At 32.4% G+C, this 21,277-nt stretch overlaps 8 protein-coding genes across 8 annotated transcripts; 5 read left to right on the top strand and 3 right to left on the bottom strand.

Moving 5' to 3' along the window:
• Nucleotides 1–352: 352 nt before the first annotated feature.
• Nucleotides 353–1,032, top strand: DFA_01935 (uncharacterized protein; the record flags this gene model as incomplete). Its single annotated transcript, XM_004359840.1, has 3 exons — nucleotides 353–382; nucleotides 463–639; nucleotides 724–1,032. 3 exons carry the CDS (start codon nucleotides 353–355, stop codon nucleotides 1,030–1,032), a joined length of 516 nt encoding a protein of 171 aa, XP_004359897.1.
• Nucleotides 1,033–1,299: 267 nt separating this feature from the next.
• DFA_01934 (uncharacterized protein) lies at nucleotides 1,300–2,065 on the bottom strand (the record flags this gene model as incomplete). Its single annotated transcript, XM_004359839.1, has 5 exons — nucleotides 1,300–1,388; nucleotides 1,456–1,520; nucleotides 1,739–1,779; nucleotides 1,858–1,989; nucleotides 2,063–2,065. 5 exons carry the CDS (start codon nucleotides 2,063–2,065, stop codon nucleotides 1,300–1,302), a joined length of 330 nt encoding a protein of 109 aa, XP_004359896.1.
• Nucleotides 2,066–2,336: 271 nt separating this feature from the next.
• wdr7 (WD40 repeat-containing protein) lies at nucleotides 2,337–6,831 on the bottom strand (the record flags this gene model as incomplete). The annotated part of the gene is made up of 8 exons (XM_004359838.1): nucleotides 2,337–2,449; nucleotides 2,525–3,157; nucleotides 3,210–3,416; nucleotides 3,484–4,113; nucleotides 4,201–4,475; nucleotides 4,556–4,868; nucleotides 4,954–5,845; nucleotides 5,926–6,831. The coding sequence occupies 8 exons, from the start codon at nucleotides 6,829–6,831 to the stop codon at nucleotides 2,337–2,339; spliced, it is 3,969 nt and encodes a 1,322-aa protein (XP_004359895.1).
• A 552-nt stretch (nucleotides 6,832–7,383) lies between these two features.
• DFA_01932 (uncharacterized protein) lies at nucleotides 7,384–8,799 on the top strand (the record flags this gene model as incomplete). The annotated part of the gene is made up of 2 exons (XM_004359837.1): nucleotides 7,384–8,609; nucleotides 8,697–8,799. 2 exons carry the CDS (start codon nucleotides 7,384–7,386, stop codon nucleotides 8,797–8,799), a joined length of 1,329 nt encoding a protein of 442 aa, XP_004359894.1.
• Nucleotides 8,800–9,250: 451 nt separating this feature from the next.
• On the top strand, nucleotides 9,251–12,374 carry DFA_01931 (uncharacterized protein; the record flags this gene model as incomplete). The annotated part of the gene is made up of 4 exons (XM_004359836.1): nucleotides 9,251–10,389; nucleotides 10,700–10,718; nucleotides 10,825–11,031; nucleotides 11,094–12,374. The coding sequence occupies 4 exons, from the start codon at nucleotides 9,251–9,253 to the stop codon at nucleotides 12,372–12,374; spliced, it is 2,646 nt and encodes an 881-aa protein (XP_004359893.1).
• A 2,007-nt stretch (nucleotides 12,375–14,381) lies between these two features.
• On the top strand, nucleotides 14,382–16,188 carry DFA_01930 (uncharacterized protein; the record flags this gene model as incomplete). The annotated part of the gene is made up of 3 exons (XM_004359835.1): nucleotides 14,382–14,394; nucleotides 15,351–15,425; nucleotides 16,139–16,188. The coding sequence occupies 3 exons, from the start codon at nucleotides 14,382–14,384 to the stop codon at nucleotides 16,186–16,188; spliced, it is 138 nt and encodes a 45-aa protein (XP_004359892.1).
• Nucleotides 16,189–16,751: 563 nt separating this feature from the next.
• On the top strand, nucleotides 16,752–20,110 carry fray2 (putative protein serine/threonine kinase; the record flags this gene model as incomplete). The annotated part of the gene is made up of 3 exons (XM_004359834.1): nucleotides 16,752–17,261; nucleotides 17,361–17,744; nucleotides 17,828–20,110. 3 exons carry the CDS (start codon nucleotides 16,752–16,754, stop codon nucleotides 20,108–20,110), a joined length of 3,177 nt encoding a protein of 1,058 aa, XP_004359891.1.
• Nucleotides 20,111–20,417: 307 nt separating this feature from the next.
• DFA_01928 (uncharacterized protein) lies at nucleotides 20,418–21,097 on the bottom strand (the record flags this gene model as incomplete). Its single annotated transcript, XM_004359833.1, has 4 exons — nucleotides 20,418–20,776; nucleotides 20,838–20,882; nucleotides 20,960–21,015; nucleotides 21,087–21,097. 4 exons carry the CDS (start codon nucleotides 21,095–21,097, stop codon nucleotides 20,418–20,420), a joined length of 471 nt encoding a protein of 156 aa, XP_004359890.1.
• Nucleotides 21,098–21,277: the final 180 nt, after the last annotated feature.

Below are 21,277 nucleotides of genomic sequence, written 5' to 3'. Positions count from 1 at the left end.
CCAATGACTACCAAAAAAAATAGAAATGAAAAAAAATTCTAAAAAAAATAAAAATATTAAATCGAAAGCTGTTATCACAATGTAGTGCACGGGAAACGAGTTTTTTAATTTCCATTCTTGGTAAGAAAATTGAATTTTTTAAGATTAAGAGAAGTAATAAATGTCCAATTAAACAGAGTTAAATATAAATATAGGAAAAATAGTTTTTTTTATAGTTTTTGATCTTAACTTGTTCTTGATTCATTGAATACCTTTTTTTTCTATAAATTCTTCTTTTACAAGAGAATACAAATATCATTTTAAAAAAAATATAGATATCTAAATTCTATAAACAAATAATATAATATAAACAATGTTATCTACAGTTGATTTAAGTTATCCTGTAAGTTTTTCATAATTTTTTAAAAATGTTCTTTTTTTTTTAATATTCTTTATTAATTATTATTATGTACATTCTTTTAGTCATTATTTAATGGAACTTATTACAAGCCAGAACAAAACTATACCATTTCTTATCCAGAAATGGTAAGAAATTTACGTAAATCTGGTAATAGAACTCCAATTGATACTGCTTTGGCCATCTTTGCTGAATTGGATAAAAACCATTTTGGTTATATTACAACTCCTGCCCAATTATTTGTAAGTTTAAAATTAATAATAATAATAATAATAATATCAATGATCTATTCATTAATATTTTTTCTTTTTTTTTTATATTTTTAGAAATTAAGAAAGAATACTTTGGAATCATTTGGTTATCCTGACCTTAATTTAAAGGTTCAAGTTTATCTTGATAACTTTTTAAGACCATTCTCTTATGAACAATTCTCTAGCAAGGATCAATCCATCCACTATGAAGATGCTGTTCATATTTTTACAAGATATGGTTCCCCAAATCCAATGATGCAAGCCGATCTATTATTTGCTCTCTGTGACAGGGACAAGAAAGAATTTGTTACCCTCAATCAACTTGAACAAAGAAGATTGTTCTGGGGAGAGCGTCATGGTGCTAATCGTTTCAATTCCTTTTAAATTTAATTGATTGTCATCATTCATTCGTAATTAATAAATAAATAATTTATATAATTAAAACATAAAAAATTAATTGTTAGATCCTACATTATTTTTTTTTCTCTACCACACAATACTAACAACAACAATAACAATCCAGAAATATGTAAACGTAACGTATAATTAATATGATTATTTACCTTTCTATACAATTATTTATTGATAATGCCTTGTAACAGAGACTAGTAACAAGATTTTATCGAAAGATTGGTTGGCTTGCAAGATTGCTTATTGGGTCCAACCAACAAGTTCCATATCAAAGATCAAGGTAGAGTTTGGTGGAATACCAGGGATATTCGTACGTTGTGCGTATGCAACTAGATAATAGTTTTAAAAAAAAAAAAAGAGTTAGTTACTTATTCCTTACCAAACAAATAAAAATACATGTCATTGTAAACATACGATCTGGGGTGATGGTAACTCTACACTTTTCTCCTCTGCTCATGTTACTATAAATGTTTAAAAGAACAACAAAGGTTAGCAATAAGAAATTACAAATAAAATGTTAAAACTATACTACTTACAGAACGATTTCATCCCATCTATATATAGAATATGATAGAGTTTTATAAAAAAGTATTAATATTTTGGACAAAAAAAGATAAAATATTAATATCAAGAAAGCTAAATGTATACTAAACTAAGTCTATTTAAAGTAAGTACTTACGCTTTAATAACCTTTCCATGGCCCAACTTGAACTGGAATGGCTTTTTAAAAAGAAAACAATAATTGTTAATATTAATAATAAAAAAAATGAATGAATTTAAAACTGTTATAAAACTTACAATGCCCTTCTTGACAGAGGTATCAAAGACATTGTTATTTGATGCAAGTCTTCCTGTATAGTGGAGTTGAACCATATTTCCTTTGATTGGTTTCATACCATTGCCTTCCTTGATGATTTCTTTTTCAATACCCTATATATATATCGAATACAATGAATGATTGGTTTAGATAGGTATAATAAAAGAGTCAGTTCGAATATCTTACCATTGTTTATGATTATCTGTTTGTTGATCGATCGTTTGAATGATTGAAGTTAATGAGTGACAATGAATTTAAATAAATAATCCCAACGAGTCAATTTTGAGTTTTTCAAAAAAGGAAAAAATTAATTAAATGAACTTGCACTGGTAAACATGACATGTTGTGTCTTTCAATTATCTTATTATACTAAACAATAGTTAATTTGACAGAGGTCTTAGTCTTTTTAAGAAACTTTATATGAATAATAAGATTTTTTATTTTTATAATTCTTTTTTTTTTAACCTTCAATATTTAGAGTAAAACTATTTTGATCTTTAATCAAAGTTAATTGTTGTTGATTTGACCATGATAATTTAATATTTTCTATTTTTGGACTTGTAATTGGTTTTGCTAAAAATAAATAAATAAACAAAACAATATTAATATTAATATTACTTTTTCTTTTTTTTTTTTTTTTTTTCTTACCTTCAAAAGGCATTTTAATAGTTTTAGTACAAGCAAATTGAGAACTTAATAAACCAAAGAAACTAGTACTTGTTTGCCAAATTTTCAAAAGATTATCTTTGGTTGAATAGGAAGAGATTGATTTACCACCATCACTAAAACTGACTGCCGATATATAACTCCGTTCATGTGCTTCGATACGATGCCATCTCGTGGCAGTCTTGAGATCATAAATAACCAATGTACCATCCAATGCACCTAGAATCAATCTTTGTGTTTCGTGGTGGAACGATACGGTTGGATACTTGTTGACCATCAAATGAAGTACTGCTGTGGTCTGCTTGAGACAAGACTCACGTAATGATGGCATATGGGGATCAAGACTCTTTAAAATACAATCAATGACACGCGGCAAATAGGGTAGTGCTGAATCTGGATTATTCTTGATCAACAAACCCAACAATACCAATGCATGAATCGTACTATTTGTGCCATTTGATTCATTTGACACCTCATCACCAATCGTTTGAATAAAATTCTTTGGGTCAATTGCACCAATCAATAATAATGAATTAATAGATGTACTTGATAATGGATCATTTTGCATTGTCAATGAAAATAAACATTTTAATAATCCCGGTAAATCTTTAATTGCTAAAAAGAAAAGATTAATACCATATTATTATTAATATTAATTTCTACTTACCATCTCTCCATAAAGAAAATCCTTTACCAATCAACTCAACAGCTGATAAAGTTAAATGACCCTTTCCTTTATAAATCATTTTAAGTAATTCCATACCAATCTTTAATGATAAATTCTCTGGCATTTCATCTTTACGATGTGATGCAATCTTTGCCAAAACAATAACTGCTCTTGCTTTTTCTGTTAATGTTAATGTATCTGATTTCACTAAAGAAATAATAAAAAAAGTTAATACTTTGTTTCTTTTTTTTCTATTTTTTTTTTTTTTACTTACAAAATTGAGAATAATAATGTAATAAATTTAAGAAACTACTTTGAGACATTCTTTCAATTGAAGTTTTAAAGATGGAACGAGCAGAAAACATTACATCTTCTGAATTATCTTGAGAGAATGAAGCAAGGAATGAAAAGTCTGGATAGACATAACCTGGTAGAGTATCTGGTAAGATAATACAATAATAGGTGGTCAATTGACTACAAGCATTTTCCAATCCACCAATTCTCATGATTGATCTACTAAGTGATACAGCTGCCAGAGTTGTTTGAGCAGTGAGATACTCTGAGAATTGTACTTTACTACCCGATGATGCAGGTGTCAAGAAACTAATATTATATCCATCACCAATGAGACCAAATGAAAAGTCTGGTTGTGGAGGTCGAAGTTGGAAATCTTTTTTAAACATTGGATCCAAATTTCTATCCATTCCCCATGGAATAAGATATGAAAAGATCGATACCAATTGATTCAACTCTTTTTGAACCAAAGAAATGGCAGATGTTGATTGTTGTGGTAATGCATTGGTATTTGAAAATGATGCATTATGTTTTGAATTTATATCTGCATATTTTATAATTTCATCACTAATTGTTTTAATATTTAAAAATATTGTTTGAATTGGTGGATCTAAAAGAAAAAAAAAAGAAAAAAAGAAAATTAATAAAAGAAAAAGAAGAAGAATAATTATTTTTTCTATTTTTTACTATAGTTTACCATTTTTATGAGTAAAAACAAAAGATTTGGTATTAAAAGGAGAAAGTGAAGAATCTAAAATAAAATTATGTTTTGATTTCCAATCATTACTAAGAGGTTCCGCATTATCGATAATATCTTTTGCCATTTGACCATAAACTACACCTTCCAATTCACCTGATCCAATCTCCCAAATTGATGTTGATCCATCAATTGTCTCTACCAATAAATATCCTTGTTCAGGTTTCCAATAAACATTTGAAATTGATGATGAATGTACTCCAAACATATGTTTACTAAAAATAAAAAATATATAAATTAAATTAATATTTATATTTCTTTTTTTCTTTTTTCTTTTTTTTTTTATATTTCTTACCAAGATAAATCTTCCATTGAATACATTCCCAAAGTTTTATCTTCAGAGATTGAAACAAAGATATGACGACGTTGACTTGGTAGAGGAAAGATTGATGATACTGGACCAGTATGATGTGAGAATGTATGTAGTAGTTTAAAAGAGGTCAAATCCCAAACTTTAATCGTTGTATCATTGGATGCTGAAAATAATAATCTCTTTACATTTCCAGGTTGTGAACTCATTAAACAATTAACTTTGGCACTATGTGCTCCAGAATGATATTTTGTAAATAAATCTGTTGGTAATTTTGATGTACTTATACTACCATCCTCTAAAAAATAAAAATAAAAATAAATAAAAAAGTAGAATATTAATATGAATTTTTGTTTGATTTTGATTCTTTTACAATACATTACCATAACCTCTAATTAATAACATTAAATCTTCAATTAAAAGTGAAGCAGTGACACGAGATTTTGTTTTAGTTTCACAACCTTTCCAACCATCAGCAATATTACCAATCAGATTTGGTTCACGCAAGAATCTACGAGAAAGAGGTTGTTGAATGTTATTGATAATGTCTTCGGTTGGAATGACCCATATTTTAATTCGACCAAATGAATCACCTGCCAAAAATATATTACTCCAACACATTGCTGCACCAATCTTTTTTGTAATATCATTTGGATTATTAAATGCTGTTTGGTATGGATTATTTTGTTGTTGTTGTTGTGGTTGTTGTTGTTGTTGATGATGTTGAACTGCAGCTGCCATACTAGATGATGATAATATATTGGTGGCAGGTTGATGAGATCCATAAGTTGTACTAGTTGGTAAATTGGAAGCTGATGAATTGATTGGTAGAGATTGTTGTTTTTGTTCACTATTGACAAATGTCAATACCAAGACTGGAGGTGAAAAGTCTGGTGACAAATAGGCAATATCAATAGGTGCAGTTGTAGGTACCGATGACATTGACGACATTGATGATGATGATGATATATTGTCGGCAGCACTACATTGTGCACTTAGTGATGAATAACTTGTTCCCATTCCTCCTCCTCCACCTCCAACCGATTGTGACAATGAATTTGGTGGTAGATAAAGTGGAGATGTACCAGGTTGTGGTAATGGATGACCCATAGAGAATGACTTTAACTCACTCTGATCGATTTTATAAAGGAATGATCTACCATCTCTTGTCCACACCAATACCAATGAATTATTAACAAAACTACCTCCAAACCATCCTCTTGAAATTGGACAATTTATAGAATATAATTTTTGTGAATTATTTGTTGTAAATATCTAGATGTCAAACAAACAAAAAGAAATTAATAAAACATACTTCTATTCTTTTTATATTTTTTTTCTATTTCTTTACTTACAGACCAATAAGCTTTTGAAACAACTAAAAGTGATTTACCATTGGGAGAGAATTCAATAGAGATTGGAGCTTCATTGGGAGGACAATTACCTTCACCCTTTGCATTGAGACAGATGGTTTGGAGTGAAAAGTCCATTTCACCATCTTTAAGTGACCAAAAACGAATGGTGCCATCAAGACTACCAGAAAACAAGAGTGGAGAAGAGTCTTGGGATATAGTACATGTAAAGAGTGAAGTGATCCAATCAGTGTGTTCAGAGAGTGTGGCGATCAATCTCATTTGTTGAGTGTCTACGATATAGATAGAGTTTGATCCCTTTCCGACAATAGCTACATTTCTTTCGTTTGGTGGTAATGCTACCATCGATGAGGGTGTGCATGGTAAGAAACCAGGATGCGAAGCTCTGACACATAGACCATCACTAAGTGACCATACACAAAGTGATCCATCTGCCCCAGCACTCACAGCAACTTCTTTACCCTCTAATTTGCACAATGCCAAACATGATACAGTGGTCTGATGAGCAATCGAAAAGATACGTGGTACAAACGAGTTTTCTTTTCCCTTGTCTAGATAGACCGAACTAATTACAATGTGTCCACTATGTGAGCCAGTGATGATAGTTCGTTTATCTGGTGTAATGAGAATAGATGTAATCCAATGTGTTGGTGGTCCACACCACAATACAACGGGTACTAATATATCTCTTGTTACTGATCCAACTTGATTAATTGAACTAATTGATGGTTGAAATGTTGGTGATGTATGTGTTGTTGTAGTAGTAGTAGTAGAAGCTGCTGCTGCTGATGTTAATGGTTGATTTGATGTAGATGCAGTAGATGTAGAAGTTGTTGTTGTTGTTGTACTTGTAGTAGAGGTATTATCATTTGATATTGATTCACTCATTTCTATTTCTCACTACCTTTTTAGATTGATAAATATTACACTATCAATCCTACTGTCTATCTATCTATCTACCTCCTACTTTATATATATATATATAATCTATTATCAAACTAAAGTGCTAATATCAAATTTTCAAGAATACTTCATTTCCTTTTTTTTTTATTTTATTTTTTTTTAACAAACCCTGGGGTGTTTGTTGATCATCATTATCTTCATTATTTCATTTTCATGGGTATTGAAATATATATGTATTAGTTGTAATTAATATACCTATCTTCAGGTAAAAGATCAATAGGCATGTTAAAGCGATCCCTGGTGGATAGAAAAGTAGACTGAACTTGAGTTAGTCTACTTTTAGATAGGCTTTATAGGAATACTCCGAATGGTAAATATCTATTTATAAATGGATTCTGGTTTCCCATATCCCAAACAAAGATATTTATAAAGATATTATTATCGTTTTACAATTGTAGAGATCACTACCTTCAAAAGAGATGAACCTTTTCTTTCATTTAAGATCATTATTACATAACAAACACATAATTGCAAAATATGATAAAGTTATTATTATTTGTATTGTTGTCGATTATTTTGTTGGTGGTATCTGCCAAAAAGATTCAAGCACCACCACCAACACCAACATCATGGGTGACTGTTGAAGCATTCAATGAGGCTAGGTGTCATGAAAAATCTAGTATTGGTGGTTTGGTGATTGGATCAAATGTTGTATGTTATAGACATCAAGTATTGTCATGTTCGGCTGACCACAGTACTGTTACAGTGTCTATGTTTGACACTGATGATTGCTCTGGTCAACCTGCCAATTCGACCACTTTTCCATCGGGTAAATGTGGAGCCACTGCCATTTGGGGATTCACAAAGTCCTACAGTTGTAGTGCAAAATTACCACCACAACCCAAGAGATCGTTGATCATCTCAATCTATGATGACTGTCAATCATCATCACCACAACCATCACAACTCACTCAATACCGTTGGATTCCAACTTACAAGTGTATGGCATTGGAAAAATGTGATCTCTATTGTCCTCCACTCACGCCAACAGGAGGACCAGTTACAAGTGGTAGTGCCACTGCTCGTTCTGGTGGCTCTGGTAGCTCCAGTGGTGGTTCTAGTGGCTCTGGTAACTCTGGTAATTCGGATGGCTCGGCTGGCTCAGCTAGCTCTGCCTCTGCTAGTTCTGCATCGGCTAGCTCTGCCAGTTCATCTCGTTCAGCTAGTACTGATGGTTCAAGTGGTTCAAGTGGTTCAAGTGGTTCCAATGCCCGTTCAAATATTAACCAACAACAACCATCAACAAGATTGGCCTCATCATTCTTTACACAACATTATACTACACAAGAAGAAAAGATGGATCAGTATTGGGATCTTGTAGATTCTATCATTGGGTTTGATAGTCCAGATCACCATGCATCGTTGTATGATAATGCTCAACCAATAGAACAAGAAAATTCATTTAGTGTAACTGGAAGTGGATTTTCAACTGGAAGTGGTAGTATTGGTGGAGGTAATGTAGTCGGTATATTCTTTGGTTTGGTAGTATGTAATAGCACCAATAATATGGTATACACCTATTATAATGGTTATCAATCTGGTAGTGGACCAATGGCATTATCTACTGGAAAGTTTTCATCGGGTGACCCATACTATACATCAACTGGTGGTTCTCAAATGACCTCAATGCCAACCCCCTCATCATCTGGTGGATCTGCAACCTCTGGTAGTAGTTATCAAACTCCAAATGGATGTAGTATATAGTAAGTAGAAAGTTCAATTATTAATAATAATGACTCGACCATGCTACCTGTAAATAACATTTAATCAATTTTTTCTCTCAAATATAGTATTTCCTCCAAGAATGGAGCAAAGAATGACCAACAATGCTATCAAAATCAATTAATCTCTATTACCTGTGTTGCTCCATTCGGTCAAGAAAATGCATTTTAGATTATTAGGGTAGAGAGCGATTTAAAAAAAATCTGGAAATATATAATATAATATATATTATTATTATTATTCTTTTTTTTTGAACTACTCTAATGTGTAATTTTAATAATAAATCAAATGATTTTATCAGAATTGGGAATTGTTGATAGAAAAGATAATCTCTACTTTTTTAATTGATTAGAAACTTGGTTCAAAGGTTATATAGGAGACATACTATCATTGGATTTGTCAAAGGTTACATAGGAGACATATTGTTCATTGGATTAGTCAACCGAATGGAAATATCTATCTTTATCTGAATCGTGTTGGGAAAAGTAGATATTTTACTATTTATAGATATTTTCTAAACTCATCTTAAAAACAATTAATTATTCAAACACCCAAAGCAAGAAATTTCTTGATCATCATTCTATTCTTTCAAACAACACACAATTACAATATTATATATATCATGAAGTTATTATTATTATTTGTATTGTTGTCAATTATTTTGTTGGTGGTATCTGCCAAAAAGATTCAAGCACCAACACCAACATCATGGGTGACCGTTGAAGCATTCAATGAAGCAAAGTGTCCCGAAACATCTAGTATTGGTGGTTTGGTGATTGGATCAAACTCTTGTTATAGACAACAAGTATTGTCATGTTCGACTGACCTCAGTACTGTTACAGTGTCTATGTTTAATACTATAGATTGCTCTGGTAATCCTGCCAATTCGACCACTTTCCCATCGGGTCAATGTGGAGCCACTGCCATTTGGGGATTCACAAAGACCTACACTTGCAGTGTATCAAGACCAATGCAACCAGAAAGATCATTGATCATCTCAGTCTTTGATGGATGTCAATCATCACCACAACCATCACAACTCACTCAATACCGTTGGATTCCAACTTACAAGTGTATGACATTACAGAGATGTGGTTTCTATTGTCCTCCACTCACACCATATACTGGTACTGGTACCAGTGCTAGTGCTAGTAGTGCTGGTTCTAACTCTGGTAGTGATAGTTCTGATAGTAGTTCAAATAACGGTCAATCATCAAGAGGAGGAGCATCGTTCTTTACACATCACTCTACTACTACACAAGAAGAAAAGATTGATCAGTATTGGAACCTTGTAGATTCAATCATTGGGTTTGATAGTCCAGACCAACATGCATCTTTGCATCAACAACAACAACCAGAAGAAATAGTCCAAACTTCTTTTAGTGTAACTGGAAGTGGATTTTCAACTGGAAGTGGTGGTACAACTAGTGCTAGTAGTACAAGTGCTAGTAGTTCAAGTGCTAGTAGTTCTAGTACTGGTAGTAATTCTGGTGGATTACCAATATACACTGTATTCTTTGGTTTGGTGGTGTGTAATAGTACCAATAATATGATTTATACCTATTTCAATGGACAAGACTTGTCCTCGACCGCCGCCTCAGCGGTATCAACCGGACAGTATTCATCAGGTGACCCATACTATACATCAACCGGTGGTTCCCAAATGACTGGATTACCTGCCCCTGTCTTTCCCAATATAGATAGTGGTTCTGCAACTGGTGGTAGTAGTAGTCATACATCTCTAAATGGTTGTAGAGTACCGTAAGTATATAGATAAAATTGATATATCTAATCACAAATTTGTATACACTTTGAATCTAATCTAACCCTCTTACTCTATCTGTCTATATAGTTGGACCTTTCAGGCTGGAGCCAAGAATAAACAACAATGTATCCAAAATCAGTTGTACACTGTTACTTGTATCCCTCCCTTTCACCAAGATTCCGATATTTAATATAATCTAGATAGATAGATAGATATATTCTTCCCTCTTTTTAACTACTTGTAACTCGCTCACTCGCTCGAGTTTAATAAATAAATACCTATTTACAAATATTTAGTTTGAATTAGTGCAAAGGTGCAAAAAGAAGTATTTTTTGAGAATGGTTCAAACGAAATCATTTTTATGTATTCTCTAACTATGTAATTTATTATAGTATAAGTATAGGTATAAGTATACATATATATATATATAGATGTGTATAGTTAATATTAGAAGTAGTAATCCTAGAAGATTAAATGTAGTGTTTCTAGGTGAAGAGTCATCAGGAAAGAAAACTCTACTAGAATCACTGTTTGTGTCAACAACGACAACACCAGCTACCAGCAACTTGACATTTGGTGATACATTTATAACAGTCCCATTCACTAATAAATATATAGATGATTTTAGTTTATCTGTGGTAACTATCTTGATAGATATATAATATAACATATATTAATTACTTTATATTTATATTTATAGAAATGTTTAACAAATAAATTTGATGGTGAAAGATTCCCTAGATCTCATTATCGGTGTAATCTATTATTTATAGTTTATGATACTACAAACTTGGATGCATTTAATCGATTACCACATTGGATTGCACAATGTACCAATTATCCATTAGCACCATTCACACAAATCATCGTCGTTGGTACAAAACAAGACCTCATTCAAGAAAGAGCTGTATCTACATTAGAGACTGAACGATACATACAATCTCTAAAACAACTACACCCTAAAACAGAATACTTTGAAACTTCAATCAATGATCCAAGACGTGACAAATTTGAACAAATAACCCTAGAATACTTTACCAACCTTTACCATATCCTCCTCAAATCACAACAAGATTTAATAATGTTTATTGAACCTTCTTATATTAATTTAGATTATTATACTCGCAACAATAACATTGTAAACTCTAATAATAATAATAATAATAATAATAATAACTGTAATAATAATAATAATGGAATGAATCCAAATTTATTAATTGGAATATTAAAATCAAAGTATTTGGCAAGCATGATATTTAAACATGTTAGTGAAATACATTCAATGTTGGGATTAATGACTACACACATATCATTAAACATCAACAACATTGATTTTTTAATTGATAATCGTTACTTTAACCTTGTCAATTTATTGGTATCAAACAACAAACAACAACAACAACAACAACTAGAAGGATTTGGACAATTTGGAAATATTGGATTGATAAAACTACTTCAATCTGGATTTAATAATTTAGATATATTAAATCTAATCATTCCAAAACAAACAAAAGAGTCCAAGTTATTAAATATACACGATGCAACAAGACTGATAGATGAAAGTTGTGCTGGTGGTAATGTAGAGGTGGTTCAATTCCTACACTCTGAAAAGGGATATCAATGGTCAATATATGGATTAAAATTGGCTGTCATGTTGGGACATCTATCAGTACTAGAGTATATCTTTGAAAATACTCTTAAAAACTATGAATTGTTGGAATATGAACGTCAAGTTGCTCACAAGGGAAGTGGTGGAAGAGTATCTATCGATACTGACGCTGCCCTCAAACCATTCTACCTAACTAAACCTTTAGTCAACCAATCTTTAGAATTGGCAAAACTATATCATAGAAAGAAAGTAATCTCATTTTTAACATCATATCAATTTATACCACCAAAAGATCCATCCATCGATATTCAACTGTCACAGTCAACATCTATTAAAGATAAATTAATTGGTTTATTCAAGTCCAACAAATAAATTAACTCGTCGTTCTCCCAACTCCAATATAATAATTAATTTATTAATTTATTAATTTATTTGATTTATTTGTTTGTTACACCTGAAAGATTGAAGTCACTGAGTAGTTAGTTTCAACCACTTTGCTCCACTCAAACCAACCAACACCAACGGTTCACCGTGAAAATCGTATCTGAGTCGAAAAAAAAAAGTGAAGAGGATTTTTGGCAGAGATACCCGTTTTTCGGGTTTCTTTCGGTCAGGTAGACAGCCCCATTAGGCCAAAGAGGGGGGGGACAATGTTGTGCAAGTCCCTTGAAAGAAAATTAAAATAATAATCGACAAGAACGATTAATTGCCCACTTTCCGCGGACTCCTCCTTCCTCTGACCTACACAAAAAGTGGGAGATTTATCACTTCAACTCAAGCAAGAAGACGATTTATTTATTATCTTTATTATTTATTTTTATAAATCTAAAAAAGAAAGAGAGAAATCAAACTATAACAAAAAGATAGATAAATAGAGATAGATAGATAAAGAAAGATATATAAGAGTGAAGAAGTTATTTTTGACCAACCCCCTCCCCTCAACTTCTTCTTACTTTTGCTTCTTCCCTTCATCCTCTTCAAAAAAAAAGACGAACAATAGCCAAGCTATATTTATCGACGTCAGAGTTTGAAAGTAGAGTAGAGTACTTTGTTCACATACATTTGTGATCACTTGAAAAAGAAACAAGTACCCTCTTTCAAATAATAATCAATATTATTCAGATAGATCATCAATATCGTATTCTTCTTGTTCCTCTCCTTATGGTATAATGAATATATATAAAAGCCAAGTCTATTCCTATAACAATAATAATAATATTCAATCCATTCAAGTCAATCAAAAGAAGATCCCTATATTAGCTAATAATAGTCATTAATTAGTTAGATATCAATAATAATAATAATAATAATAATAATAAGCGAACAACAACAACAACAAACATATATAATATAATATCTTCTTCACAAGAGTGTAGTAATAATAATAATAATAATAATAATAATAATAATAATAATTTTATTTATTAAAAGTTTAAAAAAAGTTATAACAATAAGCTCACGACCAAAGATAGACAAGAGGTATGCATGCAACGACGAATGTGTAGAAGTCAGCTGTCTAGATATTGTAAAACACCCCCACATACACACACCACATTCACCACACCCACTCACACACCATTCCCCTTTGACGACGACGACGACTACTATTATAAGTTGGGGGAATCTTTATTGTTTTCCAAAACACAAGATTTATAAAAGAACATATCATATTTTATTTTATTTGTTGTTCATCCATCCCCAGCTCTAGAATAGTTTCAACAACAAGTTGTTGCTGGTCTGGGATGGTGTTGTAGTAGTAGTAGTAACAACAAAATAACATTGCAGATCAATAATAATAACAACAACAGCACAGCAAACAGACAACAACAAAACAGAAATAAGTAAAGTATAACAGAGAGATATCTGGGTTTTTATCAATGAATTGAATGAAACAAAAAAAACCAGTGCAACTCAGGAGTGGCACTGACTTTGTCCAGTGCATATTTATGTGCCGACTCTCTGAATTCACTCCATCCACATTTCATTCATTTCACATTCATTTATTCCCATCACAACAACCAATAATTTATATTTTCATACTTGCCAATCAACAACACAACAATCAACAACATCAATTATATTATCCCCTGTATTATATTATTTATTATTAAAGAAAGATAAATTAGAATAGAAGAAATATCATCATCATATGTCATTGTATGTTTAATGTTTTTGTGATTGATATTTATTATTATTATTGTTATTATTCATTGTCCATCTGTGTTTCCATTTCCACCCATCCACTACCCCATCAACAAAGAAAAGAAAAGAAAGAAATATTTAGCAGTAATAGCAGCAACAGGTAGAAGATGGAAATTGAATATACAATTAGCCGAGAAAAATATTTCACAGTAATAATCAATTTAAAAGAAAATAATAATGGATATACAATGTATATTGTTATTATTATTATTATACCAAGCTAAAAAAATCCAACAATAACATCAACATAAAAAAAGACAGACAAACAACATATAAAACTATACTGTACACAAAATATCTATAGATAGCAGCAAACAAACCAAAAAACTAAACATAGAGAGAGAGAGGAGAAGAGCACGCGCGACAACAAGTGATACAAAAATAGTCATCATCATATTAAGTTTGTTTGTTTGTTGTATTTACCCTTACTTGTTGTGTCAATCAATTTATAATAATTTAAAAATACATCAACAATTGATATCGAAGAAAACAGACAATCAGATCAGTTGATTGATCACAATCATCATCATCAACAATCATATGATTTAAATGTGGGGGGGGGATGGAGGATGGGTTGTTTTGTATCACTCTCTCTCGTTTGTGTTTGTTTAATCAAAAAGGGGATGGTGGGGGTAAGGGTTGTTTTGATGTCGATATTGATATAACAATCACGTTGACTCCTTTATCGTCATCACCAATTACAACTATCCTTCCTATTTTAAAAATGATGAGAGGACTGAAATCATATTAAGACCAGAGAGAGAGAGGTTGATATTGTTTGTTTTGGTTTGTTTGAGGAGGAACAAGCCAAAGGAGGGAGATGGATTGAAAGCAGGAATGTAATACCTCAAATAATTCGAATTATTAAAATAATCCCAAACCCATCTCTCATCCATCATCGATTTATGAGAGAGAGAACTAGCTAGCCAGCTCCTCATTTTGAAGCACACCTCCATCCTCTCTCTCTCTATATTATTATTTTATTATTGTCCTATCCATCCATTCATTCATCCCCACATACTATACTATACACCTCTCCAATTATATATATACATAAAAAGAAATAGAGGAAAGATTCATAATACTATATAGGAGTAGTATAGAATGGATAATAGTGTTTATGATAGCTAGTAGTAATTAGAGTAGATAGAAGAAGAAGAAGAAGAAGAAGAAGTAGTGGTCGTAGTCGCGTTTGTCGTAAGAGTGATTTAAAAATCAAAGGTTAGTTAGTTGTAAAACTAGGAGTAATAGGAATATGTTATATGTTATACATATAGAGGAGAACAAGAAGACGAGACGACGAGACAACAATGCAATGTAACACGCAACCCAACAACAACAACCACAACAACGAAACAAATCTCTATTGAACATTTCCATAAATATAATTGGTCAAAAGGGAAAATGAAGAAATCAACATATGATAGATAGATAGATAGATAGATAGATGATTGGGGGATCAGAGATAATAGCATATCGTCGATGAGGGGAGGACAAACAAGCCAGACAGACAAGATGAGAGTGGGTGAGGGGGGGGTGGATGAATAGAGCGCTAACGACAAATTAAAAAATTTGTAAACCAACCTCTACTCCTCTCCTCTTTCCCACTTGTTTTGTTTTCTTTGTTTTACTTTCTCTTCCTCTTCCTCCTCTCACTCTCTTTCATCTATCTTGTTTTGATTAAATAATAATAATAATAATAATAATAATTCATATAACTATAGTGTAGTTTGTTGTATCATAGTAGTAGTATTTTATATTTTTAGTCATTTGTAGAATAATAATAATCAATCCCCATTCTCCTTTATTTATATTACCCACCAATCATATACATATCAAGCAAACGTTGTTGTTCATTATATCGTGCAATACACACAACTTCACAGATAATTTGAAACAGGGTTATCACAGTTTTAAACTTTTTAATCAATCAGTTCAGTTCAGCTCAGTTTGCGATCAAGACAAGAAGGAGAAAGAGGAATAATAATTAACTGCCTGCTGCTGTTTTTTATCCATCCAATCACACCCCACTCTTCCTCTTCCACTTCCACTTCTTGATTGAACAGCTGCAAGATTAACTGTTAATTGTTCTGTGGTTTTTAGGTTGTTTTGTTATTGTTGGAATTCGTAGTAGTCATCGACGTTTTTAAATTATTGTTATCCATTTCATTTAGTTTTTGTTTCAAAAAAAAAAGAATTATTATTCTTATTTATTTTATTCCTTTTCCTTTTCTTTCCTTCCTTCATTTGTATTGCCTATTTATCAATCACAATGATATCAATAATACATTCCAATCGAATATTCTAACATTTTATATATTTATTTATTTATCATCATCATCATTAATTTTCAAAAAAACAATAGTAGAGTAGAAACGAATAAGAGAGATAGATAGATAGATAGATAGAGTACAACTACAACAAAACAACAACAACAAAACTAATATTTAAAAACAAACAAAACATAGAATAGAAGAGATAATTTTTAGACGATTTTAAGATAATTGTCAAGAATATTTCAACAAGAACAACAACAACAACTTAACCATGCCTGATCACGATAAATATGATAGACATGACCGAGACCGAGAAAGAGATAGAGGAGGTGACAGAGACAGAGATAGAGACAGGGATAGAGAAAGAGATAGAGGAGGTGATAGAGATAGAGATAGAGACCGCGAAAGAGAAAGAGAAAGAGGTGGTGATAGAGACAGAGACCGCGAAAGAGAAAGAGATAGAGATAGACATGATAGACACGAAAGTAGTAGTAGCAGTGGTAGTGGTAGACACGATAAACACGATGATAGACACCACAACGACTCTAAACATCACTATTCATCATCTCAACCTCAACAACCAGACAGAGAGAAACCCGTCGAAAAGAAGTCCTCTAAAAAATATCCCAATGTTGCCGATCAATACGAATTGAAAGAAATGATTGGTAAAGGTGGTAGTGGTAGTGTTTACAGAGCAATGTGTTTACCAATACATGAAACTGTTGCCATTAAAATTATAGATTTAGAACATTGCAAAAATATTTCTCTAGATGAATTAAGAGTAAGAAGAAGAAAGAATCAAATCAAATCAAACCAAAACAAACAATATCAATAATAATACTAATACTAATACATTTATTATTTATTTACCCTTTTGTAGAAAGAAATTCAGGCAATGAGTTTATGTCATCATCCAAATGTAGTAGCATATCATACAAGTTTTGTTCATATTGAATCATTATGGGTAGTGATGGATTATTTATCATCGGGATCATGTTCAGATATTATGCGATATGGATTCCCACATGGATTCGAGGAGAGTGTAGTAGCTACCATTCTTCGTGAGACTCTTAAAGCCATTTGTTATTTTCACAAGACCGGTAGAATCCATCGTGATATCAAGGCCGGTAACATTATCATCGACTCTAATGGTGATATCAAGTTGTCTGATTTCGGTGTCAGTGCCACTTTGATCGATACTGGTGATACTAGTCGTAATACTTTTGTTGGTACTCCATGTTGGATGGCTCCTGAAATTATGGAGGTAAGAAATATATATATATAATAATATAATTATTTTGATTATTATTTATTAATATTTCTTTTTTCTTTTTCTTTTTTGTTTAGCAAGTAAAATATGATTATTCAGTTGATATTTGGTCATTTGGTATTACAGCATTGGAGTTGGCAAGAGGAAGAGCACCATTTTCAGAGTATCCACCAATGAAAGTATTATTGATGGTTATGCAAAACCCACCACCTTCGTTGGACGGAGATGGTGAGAGCAAGTGGACACACTCTTTCAAAGATTTGGTTGAAAAGTGTTTGCAAAAGGATCCAGCCAAACGTCCTCTGCCAGCCAAGCTTTTGGAACACAAGTTCTTTAAGCATGCCAAGAAACCAGAGTATATTGTCCAAAATGTTTTGGCCAAGTTGCCACCCCTCGGTGACCGTTACAAGATGCTCTCGCAAGACACTACCTTTGCCATGCTCAGAAACACATCTTCTCCTCAATTTGATACGACCAATTCAAACTCGACCGATGAATGGATCTTTCCCGAGACCAAAGATGATGACAACCACCAACGAACAGCATCTAGTACTAGTACCAGTACTACAACCAATACTCTTCAACAACAGTTTCAACAACAATTACAATTGCAACCACAATCATCTACATCGAGTGGTACCGGTACATACAACACCCCTGCTCAATCACCTTCACCTACCCCTGTTGGTGTAACCCCCTCTACTTCTCCCAGTACCACTCCCAACCCAAGCCGAACCCCTACTCCCAATGGATTTCCTCCAAACAACAACAACAATAGCGTCAATAGTGTCAACAACATGTCAAGTAGTACCAATCAATTTTCCAAATCACAGCCACTTGTACAACGTAGTGGTGAACTTAATCCACTATCTATATCGGTTCCACATCCAGTAGCAGTAATCAATATAAGTAAATTAAATAACCAACATGATGTATCTCCACCCAAAACTTCACCAAGAGGATCAACCAACAAACTTCCACCTCCACCTCTCACAACTCAAACCTCTACAACAAATGTTAATAACGCCGCCGCCACCGCTGTAAATCCCTCATCTACCATATCACCAAAGTTATCAGTATCAATTACATCTTCACCATTGTCAGATGTATCTCAACCACAACCACAACACCCATCACAACTTTTACAACACACCTCTCCCTCTGTGACACAACTATCTACCTCTGGTAACATAGTGAAACCACCCTCTCCGACATTTGACAAGGATACCGCCGTCGGACCTGTAGCATTGCACTATAGCAGTAGAGCGTCGATCAAAAAGGATTCAAGACAATCATCGCGTGCCTCTTCCTTGTCAGACTCGCATTCCGATATTGGTTCTTCAAGAGACTCTAGTTCAGACGAGTATCAACAGAGCCATAGCAAATATGATTATCAAGATACCAACCCATCAAAGTCTAAACACAAGTCGAGAAGATTGAAAAACAAGGGTTACAGAGAATCTACGCGTGACTCTAGGTCAAAGAGGGACCGTTCCAGAAGTAGGGACCGTTCCAGATCGAGATCGACCAGCAGAGGAAATAGACGTGGTGATAGAGACCGTTCTAGAGATCGTTCTAGATCGCGTTCAAGAGAAAGTAACTACTATAGAGACCGTTCAAGATCACGTTCCAAACAAAGTGTACGTGACCGTTCACGTTCACGTTCAAGATCCAGGTCAAATAGTAGAGGCGGCGGCAGAAGAGACAGAGACCGTTCAAGAGACAGAGATAGAGATAGAGACAGAGACAGAGACTATAGAGACAGAGATAGAAGTCGTAGTCGTAGCAGTCGTAGTAGAACACGTAGTAGAACACGTAGCAGAAATAGAACAAGAAAGGATCGTAGTCGTAGTCGTAGCCGTAGTCGTAGTAGAAACTCGAGAAAGAATCGTGACAGAGATAGAGACAGAGAGCGTGAAAGAGAACGTGAAAGACAAGGCGCTTCTGACTCGTCCGAGTCTGATTCTCCCATCACTACTCACAGCAGCAGCAAGCAATTGTCTTCGTCTTCGGCTTCAGTCAAACACAAGCACAAACGTCGTTCTGAAAACCTCCAAGGCAAGATGGAAAAACAATCACAACACATCCAATTCTTGGAGGACAAGATCCAACAATTGACCTCTTGGATGCAAACTCAACATCAATACACCCAACAACATCAACACATTCAATTGCCTCAATCATCAGACATTGTAATGAATCTTCAAACCCAACTAAATACTTTGCACAGTGAAAACAATATTCTACGTTCGGAAAACAATCAATTGAAATCTCTAGTTCATAGCAACACCAACATCCCATCACCAAGTTCAAATAATTCAAGTCCTCTTAAATATAGTTCCCATGTAGATAAACAATAATAAGTAGTAGTAGTAGTATTGGACATATCATATAAATCTAAAAAAACAAAAAAAACAAAACTAAAAACTAAATATAACACACCATATATATATACATATAACAAAAGTAGAGATAAATCAATTAGAGAACGGATAAGATATTTTTATTATTATTCTCTAAACAATGAAACAAAACCCAAGATTAATAATAATAATAAAACCAAAACCAAAATACACATATTTGCATAGTACCCAAAAATACATTTCCTTTTTTTTTTTAATAAATTGTCTGGATGTATTAATATATGTTTTTTTTTTACCAAAGATATTAACAACAACTCCAAATACTAGGATTATTTTCTTTTATTAATGTAACTGGATTTGATTTTGATTTCTTTAAATAAAGTTGATCTAAAATAGAGTTGAATGGATCTTCAATACAGATATTTTCCTTTGCACTTGTTTCATGATAACTTGATATATTGTTTGTTTTTGCCCATTCAGCTGCTTCATCTTGAGTTACTTGTCTTTTGAACTTCAAATCACATTTTGTTCCTACCAATATGAGAATAGGATCTTCAACAAGGTTTAGATTGATTTGGTTTTTGATATCTTCCATCCAATAATCAAGTCTTTTAAAACTCTCTCTATCTGCCAAATCAAAGGCAAATATGATTGCTTTTGATCCTCTATAGTATAAAGTATATGTATTTCTAAACTTTAGACATCCACCTAGAGGAAACCATACCATTACTTTGTTCATGCTCCCATCTCTTTCTTTTACCATCTTTATCTTAAAATCAATAGATAGATTATGAAAGTTCTCACTGTATATCCCATCAGTATATCTTTGAATAAATGATCTTATACCATGTCCACATCTTGCGGATCCCATTACAATTACTTTAACAACTGTATATTTATCTCTATTTAAAAAAAGATAAATAACGTATTTTATTATTCCTTTTTAAAAAAGATCTTTTTTAAAATAACTTACAATTCTGTCATTCTGAAAAAAATATCCAATAAATAAATAGATAGATAAATATTATATATAAGTTTTGTTTTGTTTTTGTCAAATGAATATGAATGATCAAATCAATGAGATTTAAATGAGTTCAGACGAGGAAAACTTCAAAGAATGAAAATTCTCTCATTAGTGTTTTTTTTGTTGTTTTAAAAAAAAAT

This window comes from Cavenderia fasciculata (assembly GCF_000203815.1).
Source record: "Cavenderia fasciculata unplaced genomic scaffold Scf_Dfasci-F-a-25c12.r2-5, whole genome shotgun sequence".
Lineage (NCBI taxonomy): Eukaryota > Evosea > Eumycetozoa > Acytosteliales > Cavenderiaceae > Cavenderia > Cavenderia fasciculata.
The sequence above is the reverse complement of the archived record's forward strand: the minus strand, read 5'-3'. Positions and strand labels throughout refer to the sequence as shown.